Genomic DNA, 20,028 nt, shown 5'->3' on the forward strand with positions numbered 1-20,028 from the left:
AAGATGTGGCAGTCTGCTTCCTTCAAGATTTACGGCCTTGGAAACCCTATGGGACAGTTCTGCTCTGCCCTGTATGATTACTATGAGTTGGAATTCACTGGAAAGCAATGGGTTTTAATAGAAATATATGTATGTTTACTTAAAATGTAAATTTTACTTAAATACATGAATATAAAATATGTATCTACTTAATATATGGATTAATATTATTCTTAACTATATATAATGTCATTATTAATAATATAATAATGACATAATATATAGTTTTTTAACTATATATAATGTCATTATTAATAATATATATTTACTTAAACAGATTTTCTCACCCTGAAAATAATATACAAATAATTACAAATATAGATATGTAAAATAGATAGATATGGATATAATAAGTAGAGATTTGATTAGCAGCTGAGCTCTTAACCACTGTGAAAAGGCTCTATAGATATAGATAGATAGAAAACTAAACTGATTACATGGATATTTTATTCAGTGTGAGACCAAACTTATTTAAGGAAAAATGTGAACAAATTAAAAAAAATTGATAACTCAGTAACAGTAGAGATTATACATGGATATACTGGCATAAAAGTCCCAGTTAAAGAACAAAAACAAACAAAAAACAACCAGTCTACCTCATAAGACAGCTACAAAGACAAATCTTTGGTTTACTACTTATGTTTTTTCTTAATGTAAGTCTTCCTATGGCTTCTTCACATAGAAATTTGTCAGTTCAATACTTTGTCTAATGGTAAAAATAATAAATAATAAAACCTTTCTGGAGTCCTTAGAATCACAACATCTGACACACAATGCATTCTCAAATACATGTTGAATAACTAAATTAATGAAGAATTAAATATTACATGCTAGTTTTGTACATACAGAGACCAAGTGAAGGTTAAAGAACTTATTACAAGTTCACACAGATTCTAAGTAGAACCCAAAATGTAGTTTTCAACATCAGTTCTGTTTAACATTTCCTGAGCGCCACCAATGTGCCAAGCATTGTGTTTGGAGCCAGAGAGATAAACAGTGATGATCAGTACACAGTCACTCTCCTAAAGAAGAACACTCTCCCCTGGTCTTTACTCAAGAGCAGTGCACATTTATAATCCTGCTAATTAGCAGAGAAAATACTGTCAGAATCAGATAAAGGAAAAGGTAATGATATCGGAAGTTTGATACAACGATCACTTACCTCTAAACTAGCATGTAAGGAACAGACCAACAAAATGGGAGGATTTGAAATTCGGAATCCAGTGGCCCCGGGGATTAACTGAAGTTCTGAAAAGTTAATATCATGTTATTCTTATAAAATATACCCAAAAAAGTATCCACAGAGAGTAAAATAGTGAGTCTTAAAAACTTTTATTCCTAGAATTTCTGAGGTATTTAAGAGAAACTCCATGGAGCTAAAATACTGTCATATTTCCTCTTCACCTGCAATGCCCATCTCCCCCATACCCATCTTCTCAGCAGCACACCAAACGCCTGAGCCCATAAACACGGGATAAAAATGGTCTCCATTGGAAGCTTTTCTGGTTCTCCCATTCCCAAGCCAGCATTCTTTGTTCTGCCCCACGCTTTGCTTTTCTATTATGAAATCACGTCAATGAGAGAGAGCATCAAGATTTAAATGGCTTGGGTGGGAGGTGTTATTTGTAATGTCATCCAATGGCTGAAAGATGAATGAAATGACCCCTGAAGGTGACTCTAAGCTCTAGGATTTATTTGATCAAGTGGCTTCCTTTAGGAAAAAAGACTTGAATCACTCAACGCACATATTCACAACTGAAGTTGAACAAAGCTGGTTCTGTATTCGCTAATTCAATGTTTCCTGTGATTATATAACTACCATGTATTAGGAGACTCATATGTACTAGTCTAATTAAAAAAAAAAAAAAAAAATTTTTATTCTAATTAGAATTAAGTAAATAGTAGCAAATTAAACACAATAGAGTTAAGATGGATAGTTAGAGATCAAGTGAAAGTTAAGACTGACTGAAACAATGTTAGAACATTCTGGGTCCTTAGAGATTTATTTACCTAATCCAGGAATAGTCAAACAATGGTCTGCAGACCAAATTCAGTCCATCACCCGTTTTTCTAAAGTTTTATTGGAATACAGCCATGCTCTTTCATTTACATATTATCTACGGCTGCTCTGGCACTACGTTGGCAGTGTTGAGAATTTGCCACAGAGATTGTATCGCCTGAAAAGCTTAAAATATTTCCTAGCTTATCTTTTACAGAAAGTTGGCCTACCCTGATCTAATTTGATTCCTTCATTTACAGATGAGAAAACCCATTTCAAAGTAGTTAAGTAACTTACATAATGGCAAAGCTAATTATTTCAGCAGCCAACGTAAAATATGGTGTTCTGACTTGAGTGAAATAGCCCAACTTGATTCTTTGCATCCTGACCGTTGCAAATCTAAATATATTTAAAATAGTATCTCAGGGTTGGAAGCAATCTGCAGGATCAAGGTTAAGTTGAACTCACAAAAACAATTATGATGCTTTCTTTTTCCCCTGCGATTGAGGAATAGAGTCATCCAGGAAAAAGAAGTAGGGCAACCTGTGAGCCCTACACATGGTTTACTCTAATTTATACCCACTGGGGTTTAACCATTTATAAGGATTGCTACACACTTAGGTATGTGGCAAAAGCTAGCAACAGAGGGAGAAACTTTTGGGCAAGGGAGGGGAAAAATGAATATTTATTAGAGTACCGCTATGTACTACATGGTTTACACTTTTAAAATTGTCTTATCCTTACAACAAACCCTGAGACAGATATTATTGTTCACATTTGAATGATATAACTTGAACACAATCACAAAACTATTAAGAAGCAAACTGGGATTCATACTGAAGTTTCTCTGGGTCTGTCTCCAAGCCAAAAATTCCCTCCTGTCCCTGTGCCTGTTGTTTTGGGTACTCCATATTTATGAGAGCTGAGCAATCCACATGCTTGTTAGATTTCACTCCCTCTTATCTTTCTACAAAGGGATAGACTCAAAGTCATGTAAAAATCTAGAAACACTTAGTCTTACACTCTGGAAATGTCACTTTTTATTTTAAGAGTTCTCAGTGACATTTTCAAAGTGCACTCTCCATGGGGCATGTGGTATTACATATATTACAAAGACAGAAGAGAGTAGAAAGAAAGTTAAAATAAAATGATTTGTGAAAGGGGAGAGGTGGGGGTGGAAAAACACTTAATAGTGAAGTTTAAGACACTACACAATTCTGGAGGAAATCAGCACAACCTGTACAAGGCAAGGTCATGGTAGCTCCATGGATACATCCAAACTCCTTGAGTGGCCGAATTGCTGGGCTGAGGGCTGGGGGGACCATGGTCTCAGGGAACATCTAGCTCAATTGGAATATCATAGTTTATACAGAAAATGTTCTACATTCTACTTTGGAAAGTAGCTTCTGGGGTCTTAAGAGCCTGTGAGTGGCCATCTAGGATACTCCACTGGTCTCACCCCTTCGGGAGCAAGGAACAATGAAGAAAACTAAAGACACAAGGGAAAGATTAATCCAAAGGACTAATAGACCACGTCTACCGTGGCCTCCACCAGACTGAGTCCACTACAACTAGATGGGACCTGGCTACCACCACTGACTGCTCTGTCAAGGATCACAATAGCGGGTCCCAGACAGAGCTGGGGAAAAATGTGGAACAAAATTCTAACTCAAAAAGACAGACCAGACTTGCTGGCCTGACAGAAACTGGAGAAATTCTGAGAGTGTGGCCCCCAGACACCCTTTCAGCTCAGTAATGGGGTCACACCTGGGATTCATCCTTCACCCAAGGATTGAACAGGCCCATGGAATGAGACAAGATGGGGGTGGGTGTGTGTGGGGGGGGGTGCACCAGCCCTGGGGTAGGGACTAGAAGGCAGGAGAGAACAGGAAAGCTGGTAATAGGGAACCCAGGTTTGAGAAGGGAAAGAGAGCCTTGACATGTAGTGGGATTGTTGACCAATGTGATACAATAATGTGCATATTAACTATTTAATGAAAGACTGGTTTGATTTGTAAACCTTCATCTAAAGTTCAAAAAAGAAAAAAGAGTTGTGAAGTAAAATGGAATGTACTTACTGTTATCCATTTTAAATCTGGTGTTGAGTTCATGGCCAAACCATCCCACCAACCTAAAATATAAATGCAAACATCAGATATTTTGGTCTACAAGAATAACTTCAATTAATATAAGTACTTAGGGCCTGAATATTAAAATTATTTGTGGTGCAAGTCATCAAATACTTGAAGTAGATAAATGCTACATGACATAATAGGCAATTACTACTTATAATCTTATCAAGAAAAATAAAAATAATTTATTTATATTATTAGCAATATTATTTTTGTGAAGTAAAATTCTCTAAAGAGTTACATTTAAAGTGACTTTTTTCTTATTTAAGTTAAAATAAATCATAAAAAGAGATTAGTTTTTTTAAAATGCTGATAGAACAAAAGGGTAAAAGTGATTCATACAATAATAATATTTTATAGTAATATACCTAAAGAGGAACATTACCAAAAGAAAAAAAATCACTTTTAAAAGCTTTTGAATGAATTTCCCAAAGCACTGGCCACTTTCATGTTGCTAACACGAATGCTAATTGGCTAGACATAAAATACACAGGAAAAAATATGCATGTGGGTATGTACATATTAAAAAAATAAAATAATAATAATAATGTGCATATTAGATGAAGAAAACTATGAAATAGTTTAGAGAAAAATACAACAGCTTGAGAAAGAGTAATACAATGTTCCTGATACTCAACTATCCCTAAATACATTTTTAGTTTTAATGCTTTCAAAATAAAAATTTCAAGGCACTCTTTTGGGACCGGGCACATTTTTTAAAAGGTTTATATGACATATATTTTTTGAAATAGAAAGGCATAAAGAGGAGCTTGGTTTACAAGATATAGCATATTATAAAGGACATTGAGAGAGTGAGCTAGGAGAGGAAGAACAGCTCACCCCTCCCCTGGCCCTCATTGGTTCCTCTTGCTGAAATGCTGAGATTGGGTAGAAGCTGCATAGAGGGAAGTGAAGAAAAGAATGAGGGCAGAGTTGTGAAAAGCACAAGTGATGAAATATCTAAGAACTGCCAGTAAAATATGCTTTCTGAAGTGAAGACAAGATGCTTAATATGTACATAAAAAGCTACACCCTTGATGCAACCATGGAAAGAGAACAGAGGTGAGCAGAGCTGTTTTCAGAAGGGCTTTTATATCAGGTCTTCCACAGAAAAGGAGAGAGGGCATAGCCATACAAAAGAATCAAGAATCAAGATGAGCCCTAAGAGCTGGAAGCAGCCAGTGTGCTTGGCAGCAGGGAAGGAGAAATATGAGTCTGTCCTGACCCTAACCTCGTGCCTACATTGTTGTTGTTAGCTGCCATGGAGTAGCCTGGACTCATGGTGGCCCCATGCACAATGAAATGAAACACTGCCCAATCCGGTCCCACTCCTATGATTGGTTGCAGATCAGACTGTTGTGATCCACAGAGTTTTCACTGGTAGATTTTTGGAAGTAAATTGCCAGGCCTTTCTTCCTAATTTATCTTAGTCTGGAAGCTCCTCTGAAACATGTTCAGCATCATAGCAACATGCAAGCCTCCACTGACAAACATTCAAGGAGCAATAGAAATATTTTGTGTAGAAAGTTTCATTAACTTCTCTCAGTCCAAGACAGATAAATAGGACAAAATTATCCATTATATAGGCAGACTTAACACAATCAAGAAGATAAATCTAACTGATAAATATTTAATGCTGAACCTTGGAAATAAAGATTATAGCTTCTTTAAAAGGCTTCATAAAACATTAATAAAAACTAACTATACAAAAACTCTAATATTTACAAAGTGAGTATATTACAGGCTATATTTTTTATTAATCCTCATAACTGGACCAAGGAGCAACATCATGATAAACAGAGAAAATACTGATGTTGTCAACGATTACATTTTACTTGTATTCAAAATCAATACCCATGGACGCAACAGTCAAAAAATCAAACGAGCTATTATTGCATTTGGCAAATCTGCTACAAAAGACTTCTTCAAAGTGTTAAAAAGGAAAGATACCACTTTGAAGAGTATGGTGTGCCTGACCCAAGCCATGGAATTTTCAGTCTTCTCATATGCGTGCAAAGGCTGGACAACGAATAAGGAAGACCAAAGAAGAATCGATGCCTTTGAATTACGGTGTTGGTGAAGATACTGAATATACCATAGACTCCCAGAAGAAAGAACAAGTGTGTCTTGGAAGAGGTACAACCAGAGTGCTCCTTAAAAGGAAGGATGGAGAGACTTCATCTCATGTACTTTGGACATGTTATCAGGAGGGACCAGTCCATGGACAAGGACATCATACTTGGTAGAGGGTCAGCAAAAAAGAGAAAGACACTCAGTGAGATGGATTGACACAACAGCTACAACAATGGGCTCAGACACAGCAACGATTATGAGGATGGTGCAGGACCGGGCAGTGTTTTGCTCTGTTCTACATAGGGTCACTATGAGTCGGAAATGACTGGACAGCACCTAACAACAACAACACGTTTTTTAAATTGTGCTTTAGATGCAGGTTTACAGAGCAAATTAGTTTCTCATTAAACAATTAATATGTATATTGTTTTGGGACATTGGTTGCCAACCCCACAACATGTCAATATGCTTCCCTTCTCGAACTTGGGTTCCTCATTATCAGCTTTCCTGTCCCCTCTTGCCTTCTCCTCCTTGCCCCCGGGTGGTGTGCCCATTTAGTCTCATTTTGTTTTATTGGCCTGTCTAATCTTTGGCTCTAGGATGAACCTCAGGGGTGACTTCAGTATTGAGCTGAAAGGGTGTCTGAGGGCCATACTCTTGGCGTTTCTTCAGTCTCTGTCAGACCAGTTAAGCCTGGTCTTCTTTTGTGAGTCTGAATTTTGTTTTACATTTATCTCCACCTCTGTCCAGGACCCGCTATTGTGATCCCTGTCAGAGCAGTTGTCCATCTAGTCGTGCTGGACTTAGTCTGGTAGAGACTGTGGTAGTTGGGGTCCATTAGCCCTTTGGACTAATCTTTCCCTTGTGCCTTAGGTTTTCTTCATTCTCCCTTGCTCCAAATTGGGTGGGAGCAGTAGAATATCTTAGATGGCCACTCACAAGCTTTTAAGGCCCCAGACAGTAAAGTAGGATACATTACATTTTGTTTATAAACTATGATATGCCAGTAGAGCTAGATGTCCCCTGAGACCATAGTCCCAGTCCTCAGCCCAGTAATTCAGTCCCTCAGGGAGTTTAAAACCCTGGTGGCATAGTGGCTAAGTTCTACGGCTGCTAACCGAAGGTTGGCAGTTTGAATCCACAGATGCTCTTTGGAAACTCTATGGGGCAGTTCTACTCTGTCAGATAGAGTTGCTATGAGTTGGAATCAACTCGACAGCAGTGGGTCTGGGTTTTGGTTTTATGAAGCTTTCCTGACCTTATTTTGGTCAAGTAGCAACAACGTATTTTTTTATTACAATCCAAGAAAACTATCAATTAATAAGAAAAAAAAAAAAAGATTCAATTACCTGGAAAGTTTATCTCATGTTACTTTTAAGTTAAAGAGGAATGCAAATGGAATTTGTAGAATTGCCTTAAAAGAGTGATAAGGAAAACATGGTATATCAGCATCTTTGGGATGTTGACAGAACAATGCACAGAGGAAAATTCATAGCTTTACATTTTATGTCACAAAAAAAATGAATACAAATAATTCACTTAGGAGACTTAAAGAGTTAAAAAAGAACAAGAAAATAAGCCAAAATAAAGCAGTACCATGCAATCAATAAGTATAAAAGCTGAAATAATGATTAGATAATGGAAAAATAAAGCTGTAACTTTGATACATAAAGCAAAATTAAAAAAATGGTAACATTGATACATGAATCAAAAATCAATTTTATTGCAGTGGAGGGATTAGTTGAGAAACCACAAGATAGTGTAACTATGAAAAAATATTAAGGGGGAGGGATAGTCACAAAATAAGGAAAAGTAAGAACATCATAAGAGACAGATTGCTTAAATTAATTTAAAAACCTAGATGAGAGGAGTAATTTTCTAAGAGATCGTTATTCATTCAAACTAATCGCAGAAGAGAAAAAATGAAACCAACTGGTTTTAATAGAAAAAAAAAGAGAAACAGCTAAAACTCATAAAAGCAGATGGTCTCTTAGGAAAATTCTACCAATACTTTTTGGAACAAATGATTCTAAGGTTCCAGTGCTATTTAAACTATTCCAGAGCATAGAGAACAAACAAACAAAAAAATTAAAAAAGGGCTGTGGCAGAGACTTATTATTATTATTATTGTGAAACAAATATTACACTGTTATTAAACCAGGTTAGAATTGTAGGCATGAAAAAGGAAAACACAAGCCAATCTTACCTAAAAATTTTTTACCACAAAATCACAAACACAGCATTAGCAAACAGATTCTGGCAGTGCGTTAAAATAATCATACATTTATAAACAGTGGGGTTCATTTCAGAAATGCAAGAATTGCTCTATATTACCAAATCTATTATTTGGTATAATTCATTACATTAATAAAGCTAGAGAGAAATCATAGGATCAACTCTATAAATGCTCTAAAGACATTTGCAGCACTATGAAATTAATCTTAATTAAAAAACAAAACTAAAACTAAACAAAATAGTAATGGAGAGATAATTAAGGTAATGAAATTTATCTATGCTAGTCTAAAAGTCAAACTCAGACTTAATGGAGAAACACTTGGTGCTTGCATGAATACCAAGATTTTGTAGATATAGAAATAGGAAAAGAGGAAATAAATTCTCACTACTTTCAAATTACATAATTTTGTACCTGGGATAAACACAATTAGCAAGGTATTGTAGCAAAAAAAAAAAAAGAGAATCACTATTTAAAATTTAAAATTGTTACAGATTATCAAGAAATGATAGATTATCAAGAAATAATGCTAGATCTACATAAAGAAAATTTTAAAACACTACTGAACAATGAAAACAAAGATTTGACCAGTATTTAACATGGAAAAGTTAATTCTCCTCAAATTGATTTATAAATTCAACACAATTGTAGTGAAAATACAAATATGTTCTGGTTTGTTTTTATTTTGAACTAGACAATAATGCCACATGGGAAAATAAAGAATAAAAAAATCTCTAAAAAATAAGAGAAATTAAGTGGAATATTCCTACAAGATTTCACTATACTATAAAATTACAGGATGAAAATAATGTGATACTATGTTAGCCAATTACTTAATCTACAATTCATTATATTAATAATGCTAAAAAAGTCATAGAATCATCTCCACATACCAAAGAATCACAGAAGCAAGTCCCAACAAGCAACAATCTATTTTTTTTAAAAAAAGCATCTGCAACTCATGTTAATAAGAGGTTAATCTTCCTAAAAATATCTAGGAGTCATTAAGCCAAAAATAACCCAATAAAAATCATTAAAGGATATGAATAGATGATTTATTGGAAAAAAAAATCCTCTTAAAATTTAAAAAGAAAATCTCTCCAACTTACTAAGGATAGAAAAATACAAATTAAAACTATATTGAGATTCCATTGTTTACATCTCAGATGGCAAAAACTCAAAAGTTTGATTATGAACTCTATTGGTGAGACTTTGGGTAAAGAACAACTCTCATATATTATTATTGTGAGTATGATTTGTTGCAACCCCTGTGGATAATAAATGAAGGATAGCTGTAAAAATGACAAATGGATATTCCTTTGACCTAGCAAATTTACTTCTGGAAATTTACTCTCCAGAAGTACTTGTGCAAGTATGACAAACCAAAAAAACTAAACCCACTGCTGTCGAGTCAATTCCAACTCATAGTGACCCGATATAGGACACAGTAGAACTGCCCCATAGGGTTTCCAAGGAGCACCTGCTGGATTTGAACTGACAAACTTTTAGTTAGCAGCTGTAGCTCTTAACCACTATACCACCAGGGTTTCCACGTGAGTACGCAGTGAATTATATATAAGGATATTCACTGGATCATTTTTAGTAGTAGCCCAAGATTGAAATGAACCTAAATTCCCACCAATAGAGGACTGGTTATGTATTTATAAAATAAACTGCTGTACAATTCTTAAATAAAAATGAATGAAGAGAAATTCTACGTGCTGATAGGGAATTATTACAAGATACGTGAAACAAACAAAAAAAGCATAGAATAGTATAGTACCTTTATTAAAATATTAAAATTGTGCTTGTTTTTCTCCCCCAACTAGAATGTAAGCTCATGAGATCAAGGACTCGTGTCTTAGCGTTTGTGGAAAGTGTGTATAATGTGGTGTTGTGAAGTGTGGTAAACATTGGTATGTGAAACAGGGGTTAGGGCAACTGAGCCAGCCTGGGGTGATCAGAAGAATGAGTGTGTTTTAGCCAAAGAGAAGAAAGAGTGTTCCACATTGTGGAAGCAGCAGGTGCAAAGGCCCACAGGTGAGATGGGCAAGGTGAGGAGGGAAGTTAAGTGACTTTCCCGAAGCAGACTACTCCATGTTATATCATTGACAATTATGCCAATCATTTGAGACGTATTCACTATGTACTGAAGAAGTGTTACTTGAAACTTATTCAACATTTTTTAAAAATTACTTTTAACTTTTTTTTAATTCTTCAAACTGGAATCAAACTGTAAAAGCATTATTGCCAAAAATTTTAGGAAGTTTTTTTTTTTTTTTTTAATTAGTGGTTAAATGTAAATCAGAACCTATCCCCAATCTCATATAAATAGGAGCTCATGTCTGACTATATCAACTGGATAAACTGGGTGAGAAAACCTTTTATAGCACAATGTGTATACAAGATACTGAAGGTATTTATTTGAGAAACATTAAGAACTAACTTAAATGGCAGGCATATAAAAGTAACTGAGATTTTTCACATGTACTTAGAAAATTTTCAACTTATGCTGTGTACAACAAAGGATGAATTTGATAATCCTTTTTTTTTTTTATTGGATATAAGGAATCCCTGGGTGGTAAAAATGGTTAAAATGCTTAACTGCTAACTGAAAGGTTGGCAGTTAGAGTCTACCCAGAGGAGGCTTGGTAGAAAGACCTGGTAATCTACTGAAAAATCAGCCATTGAAAACCCTACGGTGTACAGTTCTACTCTGACATACATGGGGTCCTCATTACTCAGAATTGACTTGCTGACAACTGGCTGTTAGAAACAACCAAATCTTTTCTAAAAGTACATATTAACGTATTGAAGGACGTATCTTTGAAAAAACAGAATCTGAAATAAGGCAGAATAGGAGGTCTTGCCACAGAACCAAAAAAAAAAGACTTGAAGAACAAATCATCTCATTCCTAGTGAAAAAATCATTCACTGTGTAAAACTTTACGTGATAGTCGTTAACCAGATATTTATCTGTACAGATGTCCACTTTCACTTTTAAAAGCCTCAGGCGAAGCTTTATTTTAACTTTAACTCACTACACTATTTCAAGAGAGTAAACTTCGAGAGCATGCAGTTGGCTATTCCTTAGACTCATAGCTAAATGATGAATGTTGAATGATTTGCAGGGAAAAAGTTAGAAAGGATTTATTTCATGTTGAAGGAAATAGAAAGGGCAATTCTTCAGTTTGGCGAAAACATTTATTTGACATTACTCTAAACTCAAACCAAGCCACTGAGTTGAATTCAAAGAGCCAATCAATGAATTTCTCATTGCTTGAAGTGGACATTCTATCTAAGCCACACTATTTGTTACTAGTGAAATCTGAATTTCCTGTTCTCTTTTTTTTTTTTTTTATGACTTATTCCTCTCCATCTCAAAGTATAAAAGTTTAGACTAAAGGAGAAATTGTTTTGGATGGTCTCATTTATATGCTCAAAATCTATGATTATATTTTACTAATCCTACATAATGTCAAATTTCATCTACATAAAAAACAAAACAAAACAAAAAAATGACAAAGTGAAAAGAACAAAGCAAAGGTGGGGAAAAACTACCCAGGAAGTAAGACGGAAATGTCTTTCAAATAAGCAAATAAACAAATGATCAGACTATATCTAGCATATCTTTGTGGTTCCAGGTAACATGAGAAAGTTTAAGGGCATTAAGAAGTTACTTCTAATTCTTTATCCAATTATCAGTCAGTCACAGGAAGCATTTGAAAACTGATGAGATTTTCAGTTTTGGTACACTGGCAATGGGAATAAACATGACATCATTACATACCAGTACATTCTGGGTGGCTCACTGAACATTTTGTGATATCCCTGATCTTCCCACTTCATTCCCAACACATATATAGGACATGTGGGGTGATCTTCCACCTCTTTTCCTACTTTTTTTTTTTTCCTAAATTTTATTCATTTTGTTGTTGCTGAGAATATAAAATACATAGCAAAAATACACCAATTCAACAGTTTCTACATGTACAATTTAGAGACATTGATTACATTCCTCAAGTTGTACAAACATTCTCGCTCCCCTTTTCTGAGTTGTTTCTCCCTCATTAACATAAGCTCACTGCCCCCTAAGCTTCCTATGTAATCTTTCAAATTGCTGTTGTCAATTTGATTCCATGTAGGTTTTTTTTTGTGTGTGTGCTTTAAGTGAAAGTTTACAGCTCAATTTCTCATACAAGAATTTATACACATATTATTTTGCGACACTGGTTGGAATCCCCACAATATGACAGCACACTCCCCCTTTCCACCCTGGGTTCCCTGTGTCCATTTGACCAGTTCCTGTCCCTTCCTGACTTCTCATCCTGCCTCCGGACAGGAGCTGCCCTTTGGTCTCATGGATCTGATTGAACTTAGAAGCACACTCCTTACATGTATTATTTTTTGTTTTATACTCCTGGCTAATCTTTGTCTGAGGAGTGGGCTTCAGGAATGGTTTCAGTTCTGGGTTAATAGTGCTTCTGGGGGCCATAGTTTTGGGGGTCTTTTTCTAATCTTTAAAAAAAAAAAACTCATCTGAGGTTAACAATAATTAACCTCAGATGAGTTTTGCTGGCTTTCCTATCCATGTTTACTAAATTTTTAGCATCTATTTAATATCTTGATATCTACTTGATAAAGAATGATATTAATTATGGATTTTTATCATCATTTACAAATAGTTTCCCAAAGCTTTCCACTCCACAATGAATCAATGAATTTTATTGTTTCAGGGCCATGTTTTATGGAAAGAATACCAAAGAATGTATATAATACCCCAAACTACCAAACTTTTTACTTTAGAGTTGCAAAATAAGTTTGTAAAACTTATAACAGAAATGAGAATCTTTAAAAGTCAAGGCTTTTGATTTGTAATAGATATTTTAGAACTCAAGGGATCAAAGCACATATGCGGCACAGCATAAAATTTATATATAAATTTATATATTATAGATTATAAAAAAAGAATAGAAGAAACAATGAACCTAACCCATGAATTAAATAAACTTGCTCATGTTGGGGAAGGGAATTTCAGAGAGGGAAGAGGAATATTGGATTCAGCCTCCTACTACTGAGCCAGGCTTCTGCCTTCCCTCCAACCCCCAACTACCACTTCCAGTTAAATTCAAAGGAGTAAGTATTGGGATGTGGAAGGTTAGTGGAAACTCCAGATATGACTGGGAGGATTCGATGATAGAAATGGCCTGAGCCATGCTCCTTAAGCCCCAGGAGGCAATCCAAAGAGTTTGTAGAGAACTCCTCCATGCCAGCTTGGCATCAGAGTCCTAGTTGAAAATGTTAGTAGAATGGGCCTGAAAATGGAGAGTGCCCTGGAAGTCCCATTCATCCCAGAGAAGAGTGTGGAAGGAACTGGGAGACATCCAGTGGACCCCAACAGAGTTTGACATTTAGGAATAAGAGCAGTGGAGTAACCAGCATAGAGTTATGGCAGTTCCATTGACATCTTGGAGGATGCAACAATAATGGGAGTAGATGACCAAAATGGTGGAAGCATATCTCAGTGGATTTCAGAAGATGGCTGTGAATCCTTGGCTATGTCTGAGTGTTCTGTCCCCCCTCTCCCCTACAAGCTTAGTACCATCCTAAGAAAGAAAGGGATAAGGATGAAACTCTGAACTGACAGGGCTTAAATTCTGAATTTAATGAGAAAAATCACGAAAGTCACTAAAATTACAAGAACTTACCAGACTGAGCTACCTGCACCAAACAGATGTGGGCTGAAGATAGAAATTAAGCGCAGATAAAAATAAGTAAAGTTCCATTATTTCCGCACCTGATGATATTTACATATATAACTTTTAAAAAATGTATCAAATTCTGAAGGCAATTGAAACCATTTTATGTAAAAGTATGATTATCAAAGCTCTGAAAAGAAATTTTAATTATCAGAATCAAAATTGGAGCCTATCATACATTCAGTTTGAATATATAACTGAACCATATCAATGAAATAAAGTGAAAAATATACCCATCTTACAAAGTAATTGTTTATTTGAGGTGCTGAAGTTCATCATGATCATATTTATTTAATTCTAAGTACACTGAGAATTGGTTTAGGAAAAAGACATAATTCAAAAATACCAGCTTATTTGTTTTGTTTTATTTTCAGCAGAAATTAATGCTGTTGTTCAAAACCCATCCTTTCAGCAAGCATTTTCATACACACAGCACTGGGCTGAGTATTGAGGGGAACTAGTAGGACGCTTTCCACCAGGGATGAAAAGCTCTTTGACTTTTGAGACTGTGCTTACATAAAGAGGAGGAATTAAAGTCGGGGGTCTAGCCTGGATGAATTAGGTCCATTCACTATTATTTAGAACAGAGATTTTGACTATTGTTTTTTTCTATCTTTTAGGAAAGAAGAAAAATACTACAGTTTTTAAGGAGAATCACTTCCGTAGCCACATATCAAAAAGTAACATATGAGCCCTTATGCTCACAACATTTTCTGTGGAAACTGATTCAAAATTTACCTCTTGGCATTTTCTTCTTTAAAAATCAAACACAATGACTGTGAGTCAGGGAAATGAAAAAAAAAAAAAAAAAGAATATACATATATCTCAACTGTTTCCATTTCTTTTCATAGGATCAAAAGAAAAATCAGGGGCACTATTTCAATACTGCTTTCTTATTTAGCAAACTTTTCCTTCATATTTGCGTATTCACTAAAGAACTAAGCATTTGTCATTTCTGTTTGTGGAATGATATTAAAGATTCAAGAGTGTGGGTTATGATGATTGCCGGATATATCTGACGGAAGCATCAAAGGCCTAGTGTGAGAACATAGCATCACAGGAGGGAATAATCATTTGTGCTTGAAAATACTGATGACATGTTTATAACCTAAATACGAAAGGAACAATGTCCTACATGAGGGGAAAAATGTGTTCATTCTTAGAAAAGAAAAACTGAACTGATTCCACAGCTGAGGCCAAGGCGTCATGTTTATGCTTTATTTACTGAAGGTATAAAAGTACTTTAACTTTGTATCTGAAAGAGTATTGGCACTATATTATGATTGTTTAAAAAGGAAGAATTTCCAAGTGGCCTACCTTGTTATTTGATGATGGTATGGCTCTTTTGTATCTATTCACTAAAGAAATTATAATTTGCTAGTTACCAGAAAAAAAATAAAGACTGTTGAGAGCATGGCCTGCCTCTTCGTCTTCCACCTGGGCTGCCTAAGCAGAGGTCTCGGGCCCAGAACATTCCCTGATAAGGAGGCTGGGTCTTGGGGTCTTGGGTCTCTCTACTAGTCATTTCTTCTTATCAGAGAAGCCATCCTCCTTATTCTGGGCACATAGTAGCTTTCTCTGTCTTTTGCTAATGTGCAGATACCATATGGTACCTGGCCAACCCCACTGTTATATCTGTTCCCAGCAGGGAGGGAACAGGGTCTCCTTCCACTGCAGCACAAGAGGAATGTGGATGGACTCTATCTTCCCTGCAGCAGCTGTGAGCGCCACCTAGTGGCCATAGGGGACTGTGCCAACAATTGAAGCTGATCTCTGTGAGTAAAGTGTTACCCCATGCACTGTTAGAACATCGGGTTTGTGTCTTCTGTTGGCGACTTCGAACCTTGGTATGACAAGAACGAAGAGGGAAACAAGTTTGGATTTTATTCATCTACTATTTTAAGAAGCTAGCAATTTGGATGAGGTGGAAGGAGTGCTGATAATCAGCAGGAACCCATGGTACAGTCCTGTGAGTTGTTAAAATATTGATATTCTTCTAAACTGTGTTAAATAGTCACCGCCCCAAACTGCCCAAATCACTAAGATCTCCTACCTCCTAATAATCAAGCATCCAACAGATGAATATGCAGGGCATTCAGAGACCACTGGACCCTGGACCAGCACCATCGAATATTCTAATTGTCCACCATCCATCACCTCCAAGCCATCCCCACAACAGGTGGATCTATCAACCTTGGATGGAAGTTATATATTGATCTTGGCTGCTAACCAAAAGGTCGGCAGTTCGAATCCATCATCCACTCCTTGGAAACCTTATGGGGCAATTCTACTCTGTTCTTTCTACAGATTTGCTAAGAGTTGGGATCTACTCGACAGCAACAGGTTTGGTTTTGGTTTTATAAAATATTTAATATTGGTTTAGCTAATCAAGTTGTTGGTTCACATGCCAATAGAAAATTCTGTTCAAAAAGTAGGGTTAAGCAAATCTTCTGCACAGCTAACTTCTGAGGAAAGAAGGGTGGAAAGAAAGATCTGCTTGCTGGGAAATGGGCATGATAGTCTCAAGTCATCTCACTTAATCTTGCAATAATCCTTTGAAGTAGGTGTTATTTCCACCACTTTAGATTTCAGAAAAGTAAGGCTTGAAGAGATTGGGTGACTTTATTCAAAGCAACACAGCTAATTAAGTTGTAGAGCCCAGTGGGAAGCCCGTGTCCTGCTCAGTAAGTAATCTGGGACATCGATCACAATGTCCAGATGGCTGTGGTCCAGGTGGTACCATTAGAAGAAGGCTGAAGAAGGGGGTTGTTGTTTTGATTGAGCAGTGTCCCCCAAAACGACATGCTGAAGTTTTAATCCAAGTACCTGTGAATGTGAACTTGTTTAGAAATAGGATCTTTGAAGATGTTTTTATTTAAGTTGACACGAGGTCCTACAGGAGTAGGGTGGGTCCTAATTCAATATGAGTGGTACTCTTCTAAAAAAGGAAAAGAGACACAGAGGGAAGACAGCCATGTTAAGACAGAGGCAGGGATGGAGTTATGTTGAATCTGTAAGCCAAGGAATGCCTGGAGCTAGCAGATATAAGGAAGAGTTTTCCCCTAGAGCCTTCAGAGAGGGCACATCCCTACTGAGACCCTGGATTCAGACTACCAGTCTTCAGAACTACGAAAGAATTAAGTTTCCATTCTTCTAAGTCACCCAAAGTTGTGGTTCTTTGTTATGGCAGCCCTAGGAAGCTAGTGCAAGGATGAAAGTGACAGTCTCAACAAGCCAAAAGGCAAGTAGAAGCTGAGGTACCCAACCCTGGAAGGTGAGTAGAAATGCAGGTGCTAAAAGTAGATCTGGGTAAAGTAAGATAGTTTAATAACAGTAAAGTTAGAATTGTGTTGACACTTGTTACTAGAGGCTTTATTTCTATCCTTTACACTTCCAATTAAATCACCCTCCTTTATTGAGGCTTAGTAGAATGTTTCTGCTTTTCACTAATTCTTCAAAAATAGTCAAAGAGAAGCTACCAGAAGATAGAAGTGGTATAGTGGACCAAAACAGACATGGTGCCTGCCCACACAGTTGAAAGTTTCTCAGGTGTGTGTGTGTGGCCAGGGATGGGGATAATTAAACACTAACTCAAACAAAAATGTGGTAGGCAAGCTCTCCTTGAGTGTGGGCAACAGTTGGGCCCCACATCAAGAAGGAAGAATATAGGGGACAAAAAAACAAAAAAAAAAACAAACTTGTTGCTGCCACGTCGATTCCAACTTCTAGTGCCCTTATAGGACAGAGTAGAACTTCCCCATAGGGTTTCCAAAGAGTGGCTGGTGGATTCAAAGTGCCAACCTTTTGGTTACCAGCCATAGCTCTTAACCACTATGCCACCAGGACTCCCATAGGGGACATGGTGAGATGAAAAGAATTAAGAGATATTCAGGAAAATGAACTCAAAGCTAGATGCCTGATATTAAATAATATCTACTAAGTAAGATGGAGTTGCTGACATACTCCATCAGGGGTCAGACATTAATTGGGTGGATTGAAACCCTGAAAGAAATGAAACCAGAGACTCACAGGGAGAAGAGGAAGACAGACAACAGAGACAGACATATCTATCAGCCCAGAAATGACAAGGATTTCTAGCAGTTACTAGCAGTTGAAAGAGACAAGGAAGGGCCTTACTCCAGAACCTCAAACTGAATTTGGACTTCCAGCCTCCTGAACTGTGAGACAATGCATTTCTGTTCTTTAAAGCCATCCACTTGTCTTTGCATTATGGCAGTTCTAGGTAACAAAAACAAATTCTGTTATATAATTTTCTGCCATGTAAAAAAAAAAAAGAATAATTTCATATATTATGCATTAAAAAGTGCTGGGGCCATTGGTGGTTAACTGTTTCAGACTGTAGTTGATTTTTCATATGGTGTTTTTCTTCCTGTACATCTTTATTCTGATATAAAGTATTAATAATCACCATGTTCTTTTAATCATTGGTAGTATCCATCTTCAATCTTAATGAAATTCTAACAGTTATTTCTTCTTGAAAAACTGCAACTTTCTAAGATTAATTGCTCTATACTTTTACTCGATAAAAAGAAATTTAATCACTTCAATGGGATATTATGACAAGAAGATGGCATTTTTATCTTATTAAAATTTATTCCAATCCATAGCCATTTTTGAAGTAAAGAGGTCTTGGGCCCTCTTCTTTGGTAAATCTGACATTTTCCAGGTAATTCCGGATATTTTCATGAAGAACAACATCATTGATAACATATTTTCAATATAAGAACCAATACTAGTGTAATATTATCACCTTAACTAGATCAAAATTTCAAATAGCATTACTATTTTAAGTAAAACAAAAAAGAAATATATTCTATTTAATAAAAGAAAATAACATTTTAAAGAGGTAAATTCCATCTCTCATATTATCTTCCAGTTGAGAGAATGCAAGCAAAGTAGAATGTTTGATGACCCTTCAAACATTTAACTAAATAAAGCCTTGTAGAAATAGTCAAACAAGTTTAACTTAGAGACATGTGGGTTTTTCCAGATTTACGTTCTTATAGTTGTTCTAATAATTTTGAAAACAACAAAAACAATGTAATTGAGCTTTCATTATGAGGCAGATATTGTTCTAAGCAATTATTTAATTTTCAAAACTCTCATGAGGCAGGTGCTATTATTACCCTTACTATACAGACGAAGAAATTGAGGCTCTAAGAAGCTCGATAAGTACTTTAAGGTTACATAATTATTAAGGAGTCCCTGAGCGGTACAAACATTAAGCATTCAACTACTAGCTGAAAGGTTGGTGGTTCGAATACACCCAGAGGCACCTTGGGAGACAGGCCTGGTGATCTGCTTCTGAAAGGTCACAGTCTTGAAAACCCTGTGGAGCAAATCTACACTGCATATATGGGGTCACCATGAGTTAGAGTCAACTCAATGGTAACAGTACCTAATTATGAATCATTGAAGCCCTAATGGAGATACAGACTATGACGACCAAGGATATGCACACACTAATGCAAACTCACCTGAAGCAGATATTTTGAACAAATTCATCAGTCTATAAAAGCAATATTTAAGACTGTACTTAGGTTTCTGAGCTGGCAGAATGCTTGGCTAGATGATAGTCTAGGAAGGCAGATCTGTCCCATTCTTTTTAGTGTGGGCAATGTTTTTTTTTGTTGTTGTTGCTGTTTTTATTCTTTTGACAATCTCTGTTCTTTTAGAATCTCTGCAGTCAGTCACCTTTGTTCAAAACACATGGATTAGGCATCTGATTTAGTGATCTTGGGTAAACTTATCATTCACGTACTATAGTTCCA

At 36.1% G+C, this 20,028-nt stretch overlaps 1 protein-coding gene across 4 annotated transcripts in view; it reads right to left on the reverse strand.

The window, feature by feature from the left end:
- KYNU (kynureninase) overlaps positions 1-20,028 on the reverse strand; it is a 180,276-nt gene that overhangs the window by 22,808 nt on the left and 137,440 nt on the right. For all 4 annotated transcript variants that reach the window (XM_003406022.4, XM_064287256.1, XM_064287255.1 and 1 more), the window contains 2 exons: positions 4,117-4,169; positions 1,202-1,287 (listed from right to left, as the gene is read on the reverse strand). In XM_003406022.4, coding sequence (XP_003406070.1) covers positions 1,202-1,287; positions 4,117-4,169 — 139 coding nt within the window. The remainder of the gene's footprint in view (positions 1-1,201; positions 1,288-4,116; positions 4,170-20,028) is intronic.

This window comes from Loxodonta africana, chromosome 6, assembly GCF_030014295.1.
Source record: "Loxodonta africana isolate mLoxAfr1 chromosome 6, mLoxAfr1.hap2, whole genome shotgun sequence".
NCBI classification, from domain to species: Eukaryota; Metazoa; Chordata; class Mammalia; order Proboscidea; family Elephantidae; genus Loxodonta; species Loxodonta africana.